Below are 11,326 nucleotides of genomic sequence, written 5' to 3' on the forward strand. Positions count from 1 at the left end.
CCCCCCCACCCCCCAAATAAAAAACAGCCCCGTTAGAAGACTGCAACGGAGGCTTAGTATAAAACAGTTCATATATCTGTGTACATGTTTACATTGCGCCAGTTGCTTTCGCCATTCATTTCCATGTACACACCGTTGGATGAAAACTCTATGGCATTAAGCATGTCCAGGATACAACAGCCGTAATTTATGCGATAAAGTATCAAGGTTAGCCTTTGATTTCTACGCACCTACGAGTACCACAGCAAATACCATGATCACAATCCATGAAGATTTTCTTTTAATACATGCACCCAAGCAGACATCCAGAAAAACAAATACAAAGATGGACATTTATTGTGAATATCTGAACACTAAACAAACGTTTGAGGAAGCCTACTTACCAGGTTGGTTATCATCCAATGAAAATGGGGATTCAGCATCACGAGGTGTACTGCCTGCAACAGAAAGCACCATTATCATTTAGCTATAGTGCGGCCATGCTGATTTTATTACATGGATGAGATCGTCTGAGAACCATAAAATTGATGCAAAAAAGCTTGGCCAAAAAGGTTCCTTTATGAAATTTAAGTTGACAAGAAATTGTTGGACTTACAAAATATGGTCAATGATAAATCGATACATAACAGTGGTATTTCGGACACCAAACATTGTTTTTAAGAACGTACCTGCTGAAAGACGGCGTCAATGATGTTCACCTCGCTGTGTAGTACGATCTTTCTAATCCCTGACTGCTTAATCTTCAGTAGAACAGCCTCTAAGTCGCTGTCACTCGGGTTCGGGGGGATCAGGAACGCTCCCAGCCGGATTCCTCTCTGGGTGACCCGCGCAAGGATTTCCTCCGCTCCTTCTATGTCTGAGAAAGAGGGAAACAACTTCATTTTCGAAAATTGTAGCAGGTACTGTGGCAACTTGTATATACATAACAGTTGAAGTATGATTTTTAATGTCTGCAAAGCTGATAGTTAAACTACAATTTATCATAATAAGCTATATCTGCTAAAGGCAAAAACTAGCAACTGTTTGGTAACCTATTTCATCTTCTTCAATCAACCAATCTTTCGCTTGCATCATAAATTGATGCGTGGCGGCTTCAAACATTAAAATAAATTGACTCCAGAAGTGCCTAGCATCTCATCTAATTAATCAATAAGACAGGATAATGAAATACTCAGTTCTAACTAGGCATGGACATGATAAATGGTAAAGGCCCCTGAGGCATTGATAAAGCACAATGCATTGTAAGATGCAAATCAACAGATGGAGTCTGGACATGTTTGAAACATGGTCGCCACAACACCTGTATAAAAGTCAGAGACTTTCACCTTTGACCTTGCGCATGCGCACTTGGAATCCTGAACTTCCTTATACCTTACCGTAAACGCCGTCATACAAGATGGCGACCGTCTTCCACCCGTAGGCGGACACAATGTCAGTCATCATCACGTTCAGGTCCTTCGCGTGGGGTCTCATATAGAAGTTCAGCCCTCTGGTCTCCGCCGGTGGGTTGCCTGGTATCCTATGAGGGCTTATGTAAATTCTACCGAGAGAAAGAACAATTAAAACCCTTGTGCTACTGAACCCGTATATATACAGGTTGCAAAAATATATGATGCCTGTAAGTGGATACAGTATCTTTATGGGTTTGGGGCATTTCTCATTTGAATGTAGCATACCGCAGCATAGTACATCGATGGGGAAGGAAAATTTGCAGCAGCAGCACAGAATTGGGCAATTCGTACTGATCTAATTGATTAACCAGCTTCGGGGAGTTCACTAATGAATTTGAAAAACAATATTAGCAGGATAAGACGATTGACAAAATCAACAGCAACAGTCAGAATCATAAACTGAAAAATTGGTCTGAAACTAACAACGTCATTTTATATATATATCCAAATTCATAAAAAAATATGGAAACGCTATTACAAACCTGGGTATCCGGATACTTGTGGCGAAAGAGAAGACGTCTCCCATCTTGGCGTCTTGTTTACCGAGCAGGATCAGTGCACACACCTTCCGGTCCAAAAGGTTCTTTGCTGCGAGAGACATAGAATACTCCAGTTGTAGCTCAAAATGATATTATGTCAAATTTTCTATTGATATTTCTGTGCATTCAAATTAGTTAACTTAATATCATGAAAGGAACAAGAAGGGCACAGTCCCATGGATATTCAAGTTGTTTGATTTTTGCCTGTTCATGTTTAAAGACATTTTCAGAAACATTCAAGTACCAAATTTAAGCCTTTTTTTCATCTCATCAGACAGACAATCATAAAATTCTACATAGATTTCCACACAAGGTTTATGTCGTATATAGATAGAGGGGAAGGTAGATAAAAACATCAAAGATGAGAATATGGACAATATATTATTGCAAGTATAATACTATGTGAAGTACTAAGAAAAACGGATTACCGAGAAAGGTAGGGAAAACTGGTTGTCAGATCTTCCATGGTGCCCCAACTACCAAATTAGCCTCAAAAAGTTTACCTGGGAGATGGTTGAGATAAGAGTACGCGTACCTGCTTCAAAAGCGCACCCGGTGCTGTCAGCTAGGGTATTCTCAATCTTGAGATCGTGTGAGACTTGTGGGATGATGACGCCGAATTGTCTGATGGCGCCGTCCGCCACCCCGCAATAGTCGGTGAGGTTGGAAAGGCAGGTCTTGGCGTCCACGCCTGACGTCTGACATTGGTCAGAGACGTGTACTACACCTGAAGGAATTACAAGTTTCCGCAAGTCCGGACCTTTTTTCATTTCCTTGGTCTACAATCGTGAAGACTATGTGGTGAATTCTATTTATGATTAGACACAATGGAAAAAATAATAACTCAGTACCAAAAGGTTTGGAAACTTGAAGCTGACAAATCATATAAGAGACAGCTCACAAACTACAAGGATACGTTTGCTTCTAGTGAGAAACCGTTGAAAATATTACTCCTACTCCGGCTACAACAGCTTGATATTTAGCACCCGAGTGAAAAAGATGTCTCACGGATGAAACACCCCATTACGATATGAAACCACGTGTCATTGAGATAATAGTACCAGAGCATGTTGTTTCATCGAAAGGTGCCATAAAATTCCTCATAACCGCAGTTTCTTCAGTCTATCAAAATCATACTATGGTCACCTTATCATGGGATTGTTCACGACATGATGATAATCGCTCGAAGCCCTTCGTCACCCCTCCCTCTAACTAAAAAGAATCTAGCGTTTATACACTCCTTTGGTCTGTGTCACTGATGAAAGATAACTGGTGTAATCTGAAACGTCTGACGGTTTCCAAAATCATATCCAACTGCTTGATTAGTTGCGATTTGACGATGTACAATATTGTAGTAATAAAACCTTTTGGGGGAGGGGCAATGATGCCCGCAGATGCCATCCTTATAATCAAGTCGGTGTTCGCTAAAGATGTAAGAGTGTTCTTACCTGCCGTGAATGTCTCTCCGGCTCCGTTGGCAGAAGTAACCAATAGAAGGAGCAACCCCACTGACAAGATCTCCATGACAGCTCCTGCGTGTACAACAATATTTATCGTCATATTCTATCTTTCCGATTCGTGTTGTAAAATGTAAGCATATTTTGCGGTACTTACGTGAGTGGACACGACACTGTCAACACTTTCCTATAGGTAAGTAACTACTCCTTTTTCTTTCGTTTCTCCTTAAATTTATCGAATGGAGCAATAAGACGAGTAGATATATACTTGGTGAAGTAGATGAAAAGGTTTATCGACATCCCTTGCTCCAGTACTGCAGTTTCTATGTACCATATTTGAAAACTGTATTAAAATTTCTTTATTTATAAAAAAATGTAACTATCCACTAGCTTACCCAGTCATAAATTATCTCAATGATACAGCTTTCTAAATATAGTATAAGTTTCAACATTCAAGAGTCCTTGGCGTGAATTAGCAGCTTATCTAGCTATAGTCTGCCAGTAACACCATTAAAATGGTTTTCTTCGACACATTCTTAGTCTTCTGAGTCAGACCACTTAATGCGAGGACGTAGGAAGTGCCGTAATGTATTAGATTACACCGCTCCCTCAGCGACTACAACGCTTTTACGGATGATGTGATTTCTCCTCCACAAATTTGGTTATCAATATGGCATTTCCATTCCCATTTGCTGCATAATAAAATCGTCACAATGGGAAACACTTGCCTAATTGCTCCCAAATCACTTTACGCGTAGGCTGTGTTTTCATTCACCCAATTATCTCATATTTCCTTCCAAACTGATACTCAATAGAGCTGATATCGATTGTGAAGGTAAAAAGTCACACAAGCACGGATGCATGAAACGTAAATTACATATCCTACCTTTCTTTTTTCTTGATGAGTTAGAAACGGCACACTTAACAATATGGTAGGAGAGCATGCTTTTTTTTCAATATTCAATAGTGTATTGTAAATAACGCAAATGCACAGAAAGGTCTTATGGTGAGTATATCAACGTCTTTGTCTTCGGTACGCAAGTCTTCTTTAAGCATTAACTTGTTCTAAATCTTCACGCATTACAAGCACTCGATCAAGAATACGAAACTTGCTAACATAAATGAAATTCTGACTTACGTTCTTCCACTTAAGTCCCAGGGTTTAAAACGATGATAACGCAGGCCCTCTCCTCAGCCCACGGCGCCCACCCTTCTGAACCGGCACGGCTGGAACTAACGGGACGCTAGAGCCATTATTGGCAGAACATGGCGTAATTTGCAACAAGAATTCGTTTTATCAATTTTTGATGAGGAAATTGGGGTAATATCAGAAAGCACACTTTCAGGTCGGCTCCCCTGGGAGTTCGGGTCAAACGTGTCCACAAAATCAGTATGAGGCTAGCAGAAGTGGGCGAGATATCCAAGTACTAGAATTCCATCTTAGTTCAATTTGGGGTTATTTTGACGGTTTTTAAATTTGGTATGTACATAACGCAAAAAAATAAACGTTTCAGGTGTTCACCTCAGGTGTCAAATATCTGCCTGTAACAGAACCCGACAAACTTATGGAGAAGAGTTGGGGTGCCATTTTGTGATTGGCTGAAGACGTAAGTCACTTTGCACTACTGTTAGATACTTGAAGTAGGACCATCCCCCTTTTCAATTGAGGTTGAATTCCACTTCACCTTTGCCATTACATTTCTTGATGTCTTTTACCTAGACAGGTAAGTTGGTATTGCGTAAGCCTCCTCATGCTGTAACAGACCAGGTTTGTACTGAACAGTATACAAGCTGCATATCTGGACAGTTTTATTTGATTCACTCACACCAGGATAGGCGTACCCATCTCTTATCGGCGTGGCTTTTCTCAAACACGGAACCTCTATTTGACGTCCCTAGCCAAAACCAAGTACTCATTTAAACTGAATCGAGAGAGAAAATTGGTGTGAAGTAAAAAAATAATCAGGACCTGTCAGGATTCAAACTACATATCTCAACGTTCTGAGCCAACAGCCATAACCACATGTACAAGTTCACAGTTGCTAAATGAAGAGACAGTGTACACGCTCTTCTATGCGTCATCAACAGCAGAAAAAAACACATCTTTCCACTTCTAACGTCAATCGTTACATTATGTGTAATTTGATGAATAAATGTGTAATTTATTTCAAAGCATCTTAATACGCACACGTAATGGATGTACGTTCATTCAGGTATATGTACGTTTTGTTGATATGAAATGTTACGTAGCATGTATAGCAATCCTGTGGCATAACACCACAGAGTTCCGTGTTTCAGAATGGGTGAAGTTCATATAAGGTACTAGGATTCACAATGCTAGTTCGATTGCCATTGGGCCATAAACAACCCGCTTTTATCCCCCTTTCAGTTGTAGGAAAAAACGCGCCCCCAAAAAAATGTACTGCCATTGATGCTAATCTCGTGTAAATGCAATTCATTTAATCGTCGGTAGGGTGTGATATTTACAGGTGACAATGCACGGGAAATTCTTCGCGAGATTGTGTCCATTACTTTTGCCAAAAGAAGTCATTAAAAGTTACTGAGTTGAACTTCATATGTGCTGAAAGTATTAGAAAATATGCACATTCGGTTGTATCAAACGTGAAGAGAAAAAGGATTTAAATATTATAGTGACAAGGCACGGCATACGGGTATTTTGTTGACATGTATGTTTAGCTAAATTCTACAGGTACTTGTCGATCCGATCGTGTGAATGTCTCGTGAGCGATTCACACGGATCTCACAGTATTCAGTAACGCGGAGTATGATGCAGTTAATAATGTTTTGACATGTGCTAAGGGTACCTGCGCATCAATTAGTCACATGACTGTTGCCCCCTCCCTCCACACACACACTTTTTACACAGCTCTGTCTGTCAGTCTTCAAAATGACGAAGCTTTATGTCTTCATGTGTTTGCTGGGGGTGATGTCCTTGACTCAAACTTTGAAGATCACCCCATACCCTCAGCCGCCGATCTGGCCTTCTGCCTTCTCAGTAGCTTTTCACGAGAAGTTTGATATTCCCATTATTCCCAGCAGCGACGGCGCTTGGTACTATGACTACAGCACTAGGAGGACTCGGTTTGACCATTTGCAGGGACAAGACAACAATTTCTGTCAGGGACGTGGCTTGAAGCTGCAGAACAACCATAGTGACTGTCACCTGATCTTCACTCCCGCAGACATGTACGTACATTACCCCCAGGAGAGACAGTGTTGCCGGGCCTGTGGGGCTGCCGAGGGCTGCACCGTTCTGAAACCAGACTGGCTGGCCGGGGCGAAGTACACTGGGAAACAAACCATCAGCGGTATGGTGTGTCATGGCTGGGAGAAACAAGGCGCTGTGGCGGTAGACAGGTCGGTGTGACAATTTTCATTGGACAGCAATAGCTAGGTATGTGACTTTGCAACTCGTGATGAAAGTTATGATGCCTGGAGTGTGAGTAAGGTTCAAATTAAGCCCTTTCACAGAGATCAGGACGAATGTGCGGCGACAAGAATTCTATGTAATATGTCAAAGGTAAAGGCCCCAAGACGAAAACAGTCTTCGATAATTTTCTTTGATTTGCATTACAATGCCCGACGGATTTTATTATCTTTTTGAGTAGCTTTACCTTTGACATATACCTAGAATCCCTGTCGCCGCACATGTGACCTGATCTCTGTGTGAAAGGGCGTGTTCTTACATGATTTGTTTTATTTCACACTTTAGGTGGTACCAGACAGAAGATGGCACGCCTTGTCAGTACTGGGAGAAGTTAACAATCCCGCCGCATCTTGAAGTTCTTCACACCATCACGTTTAACAGCAGTACTTCCAATGTCGGCCCTGTTCCTAAAAGTATCTTCGACGTCCCTAACTACTGTAACACTACATGTCCGTTCCCTTGGGGTCCACATGACGAATAAATACTAAGTATTTCAGTAGTTTTTTTTCTCGAGGAGTTTCACATTTCAATCATTTCCTCCTTTTACTTCAGTTAGGGTCGTACCTTGAAGTTGAATAGATATGATGATGATGTAACGTCCTTTGATGTAAATGCAAGATGTGGGCTCAGGCACAATTGCGATTGTATGCGTAGGTTTCATTTCAGTTTGAGGTATTTCCGAAAGTCTTATTTCCTAGAGCTGTACTATTTAACGTTCTCGTAATACTGTAGAATTTCGTTAATTCAAAAGGCCTAGATATGTTCACCTGCAATGTTGTATCTAAAAGATAAAAGATCTATATAATGTGTCACCAAGCCCTGAAACCATTAGACATACACTAATAAGAGTCAAATAAAAATATCATATCCTGACGTTTAAATGTTGTCATCTTTGGTTGCTGTTTTGTCCGAGATGTTGGTATGAAAATGGAAGGCTTGGTTACGCTTTCTTTCGACTTACAGTAATTATATTTCAGCCATACCATAGGTATGGTGAAATATATTGTATTCGTAATGTTTCTTTTTTCTTTCTTTCTTTCTCCTGTCAAATCTTCAGAACACGGTATCTCCGTTGTTCCTCAACCGAATGACTTGAAATTTGGCACAAGGGTAGAGTGGGCCAATACCCTCGGGCGTTTTTTTCATTTTTTTCATATCTGTCTCTTAAATGATTTTATTAAGGTTTTTTGGTCATCTTAAGACCAAAACTGTATATTTGGGCCCCCTGTACCCTGGTATTATAACCGAATGAGCTGAAATTTGGCACAGATGTGCCTTGATAAGTCCCCCATATAGATTCAATATCAGTTTTGGTGTACAGTACAACAAAATGCTTATTTTTGCGATTTTTTGACCAATTTTTGACCAAAAAAGGACACTTTTGGCCCCTGTACCCTGGTATTACAACCAAATGAGCTGAAATTTGACAGAGATGTGCCTTGATAATGCCCCCATATAAATTCAATAACACTTTTGGTGTACAGTACAACAAAATGCTTATTTTTGCGATTTTTTGACCAATTTTTGACCAAAAAAGGACACTTTTGGCTCCTGTACCTTGGTATTGCAACCGAATGAGCTGAAATTTGACACAGATGTGCCTTGATAATCCCTTCATATAAATTCAATAACACTTTTGGTGTACAGTGCAACAAAATGCTTATTTTTGCGATTTTTGGCCAATTTTTGACCAAAAAAGGACACTTTTGGCTCCTGTACCCTGGTATTACAATTAAATGACCTGAAATTTGGTATAGATAGGCATTAGATACTTGGTAACAAGATTCGAGTAAAATTTTTGACATAAACAACTTTAAAATGATTAATTTTGGCACTTTTCTGAGGGGAAATTTGTTTTCTTTTGGCCTCCTGACGTGACCTTCCGTGACCCCGCACAGAGCCACACCTGTGCGCGTCAGCCGGAGAGTTAATTGAATCAAAGACCTAGCCAATCAGCGAAGAGGAGGCCAAAGGCTAATTAATATTCATAAGCGGGGCCTCATGATCCCGTATATAGCAGTGTTCCCGCCAGGGGGAGCAAAGCCCGCCTAAGGCTCTCGCATTTTAGACTATTCAGAAGGCTTTATATTGTATCAGTTCTTAGGGGCATATCTATGATAATCGCAGCAGTCACTTAACTTCTCTTCAGGAGTTTAGCGTAACACTGTTTCAGGTCAAACCGTCAAAGGCAACTAAAAACAAACTTTAACGTTACTGAGTTCAACAGTACTTATAACTTGTTATCCGAAGTTGAAACGCTAGCGATGGTATTTTCGCTGCGCTGTTAGCTCCGTGCGACTGTTGTTGACGGTCTTATAACGGTATATTTTGCACCCCTGTACCCTGGTATGAGTAACATTTGGTATAGATAGGCATAATATAGTTGGTAAAATGATCCAAGTAAAATTTTTGGCATAAAGTACTGTAAAAGGCTTAATTACAGCACTTTTTTTAGGGGAAGTTGGTTTTCTTTCGTTCTCCATGCCGTGACCTTTCGGACGTTCACCCCACAGAGCCGACATCTGCACCTGCGTCTAGCCGGCAGGAAGAGTTAATTCAATTAATGGTTCAGCCAATCAGCGAAGAGGAAAGCGAAGGCTAATTAATATTCATAAGCGGGACCACACAATACGTTAACTTGAAGACTCAGGCCGTACAGACTTCTCGCCAGGATTTTTTCAAAGCGTCGGACAGGGGTCCGGGGGCCGCCGAATGTCCCTGGCGGGGTCCAGGGGCAGGGCCACTGTGGGGGGGACCCAGGTGGGCGAAGCCCCCCCGGAAGCTCTTGCATTTTAGGCTATTGAGAAGGCTTTTTTTATCAGTTTTTTTAGGGCCATATCTACGATAATCGTAGCAGTCACTTATTTCTCTTCAGCAGTTTGACTTTAAAATATTTCGGGTCAAAGCTTCAAAGACAACTAAAACCTCATAAACAACAAACTTTACTTAGCTCAACAGTATACAAAAATATTGTACGGGTTGCCATCCTTAGTTGAAGCGCTTATTTATAGCGCTAGTATCTTCGCTGCGCCGTTAGCCGCCGTGCGACTTTTGTTGACGGTCTGATATCCCTACGTCGCCGCCTCGCTGATATTCCCACGGACATGTTTCAAAAAAAATACCCAGCAAAAAACGCTGTTCTGCGTCAAATTCTATTCTATAAAACTCAGTGTTACAGTCTAAATATTTTGTAGAAGCACCGCTGTAGGAAAGAAGGTCCAAGCAATGTAAAACATCACGTAGCATGAAGTTCGCTGTCAACTGGCACACAGCACATGACTGTTTGAAACTCTAAGTCTAATCAACAGCCGTGTTTGATTGATAGCCGGCGGTCCTATGATGAAGTCGGCGAAAGGTGCGTTAGTTAGAAAATCTGCGTTTAGTTTTGATACGTAATTATAAGTTAGACAGTGGCGAGAATGATTATTTTCTCATCAATATTTCTCTTCAGAATTATTTGAACTTAATTGTACATCTAAACAATTGGCTTACCTGTGCAATGTTTATATGATTAATGATCAGTGTACTGAAATCATGTGTAACGTATGGCTCCTAGTCAATAGATCAGCATTTTCTCTATAGTGACCACCTGTCTATAGTGGCCACATTTCCTAGTGCTGTTGTTGTTTGGCATAAACTTTGAACATTTAAATTGTTAGTAACTTTAAACTGCCAGAGTTTCAGCCCAATAAAACACTCTCAGCGCCAGGGTATGAACAGACTGACCAGACAGACGAAAATAAATCCTCGAACAAGGTTCAATCGTATCTTCCGGGTCTGGCAGGAAGTTGTTAAACTAAAATAAGAATAGTTGGTTGATGGTTGATTGCATACAAAGTAAAACAGTTTAACAGTTTTACAGCTTGAAGAAAACAAACGCTCCTACAGTACCTGCACCTGCTTGATAATTATTAAATCGTATGCCCTACTTGAATAAAAAAAGTTCCTTGCAATAATAAATGTACCCACATCACAAGGAGCTTATACTTTTTTAAACTTACACCTAGTTATCGTACTGAAAATTGTTAATGACATTACATGAAGTCATTCAACAATTTTCAGTCATGATGAAAATTTTCTGAATGGAAGGTGTGATTATTGTCATTTTCTGAAAAATAGAAGCAAGCTCTGTTTTTACCTGGAGTCAATTCACAATACCAGTCCACTTTGGGGGATAATGTACTGTTAAGAGGATGTTCCATTTTTGCGCAGGGGTGATTTGGAACAGTCCAATGTTGCGTGGGAAGGGGTATGGCTGAAATATGCTGTATTTGCTCTTAAGCAAATGTCGGCCTTTCTAGTTCTCATGATCGTTCCTGAAGGAAAACATTCTTTAATTTCTGTAAACACTGGATTTGAAACACCACTACGAAAAGTCATAGAAAACCTCTTTTCTTGGCTCTATATCATCGTCCAATCGAGTGCGCTAGC

The 11,326-nt window shown here is 40.6% G+C and overlaps 2 protein-coding genes across 3 annotated transcripts in view; one reads left to right on the plus strand and one right to left on the minus strand.

Moving 5' to 3' along the window:
- LOC118423524 (glutamate receptor ionotropic, kainate 2-like) overlaps nt 1-4,715 on the minus strand; it is a 12,126-nt gene extending 7,411 nt beyond the window's left edge. Inside the window, exons 1-7 of one of the 2 annotated variants that reach the window (XM_035831706.1) lie at nt 4,586-4,715; nt 3,439-3,522; nt 2,526-2,717; nt 1,934-2,039; nt 1,377-1,540; nt 669-856; nt 384-437 (exon numbers count right to left, since the gene is read on the minus strand). In XM_035831706.1, the coding sequence (XP_035687599.1) occupies nt 384-437; nt 669-856; nt 1,377-1,540; nt 1,934-2,039; nt 2,526-2,717; nt 3,439-3,514 (780 nt within the window). In that variant the 5' untranslated portion in view covers nt 3,515-3,522; nt 4,586-4,715. Of the gene's footprint in view, nt 1-383; nt 438-668; nt 857-1,376; nt 1,541-1,933; nt 2,040-2,525; nt 2,718-3,438; nt 3,523-3,842; nt 3,918-4,585 lie in introns of those variants that run through there. The other variant, XM_035831707.1, reaches the window with a different exon arrangement.
- A 1,564-nt stretch (nt 4,716-6,279) lies between these two features.
- LOC118423632 lies at nt 6,280-7,768 on the plus strand. Its single transcript, XM_035831865.1, has 2 exons — nt 6,280-6,825; nt 7,181-7,768. The coding sequence occupies exons 1-2, from the start codon at nt 6,356-6,358 to the stop codon at nt 7,374-7,376; spliced, it is 666 nt and encodes a 221-aa protein (XP_035687758.1). The 5' UTR covers nt 6,280-6,355; the 3' UTR covers nt 7,377-7,768.
- Nucleotides 7,769-11,326: the final 3,558 nt, after the last annotated feature.

This window comes from Branchiostoma floridae, chromosome 9, assembly GCF_000003815.2.
Source record: "Branchiostoma floridae strain S238N-H82 chromosome 9, Bfl_VNyyK, whole genome shotgun sequence".
Classification (NCBI taxonomy): Eukaryota; Metazoa; Chordata; class Leptocardii; order Amphioxiformes; family Branchiostomatidae; genus Branchiostoma; species Branchiostoma floridae.

What these genes read in the sequence shown, in the direction of transcription:
- LOC118423632 (XM_035831865.1), top strand. Translation starts at nt 6,356, where the DNA reads ATGACGAAGCTTTATGTCTTCATGTGTTTGCTGGGGGTGATGTCCTTG. An exon ending in GGCGCTGTGGCGGTAGACAG is followed by an intron (nt 6,826 to 7,180) that starts GTCGGTGTGACA and finishes TTCACACTTTAG; the next exon opens with GTGGTACCAGACAGAAGATG.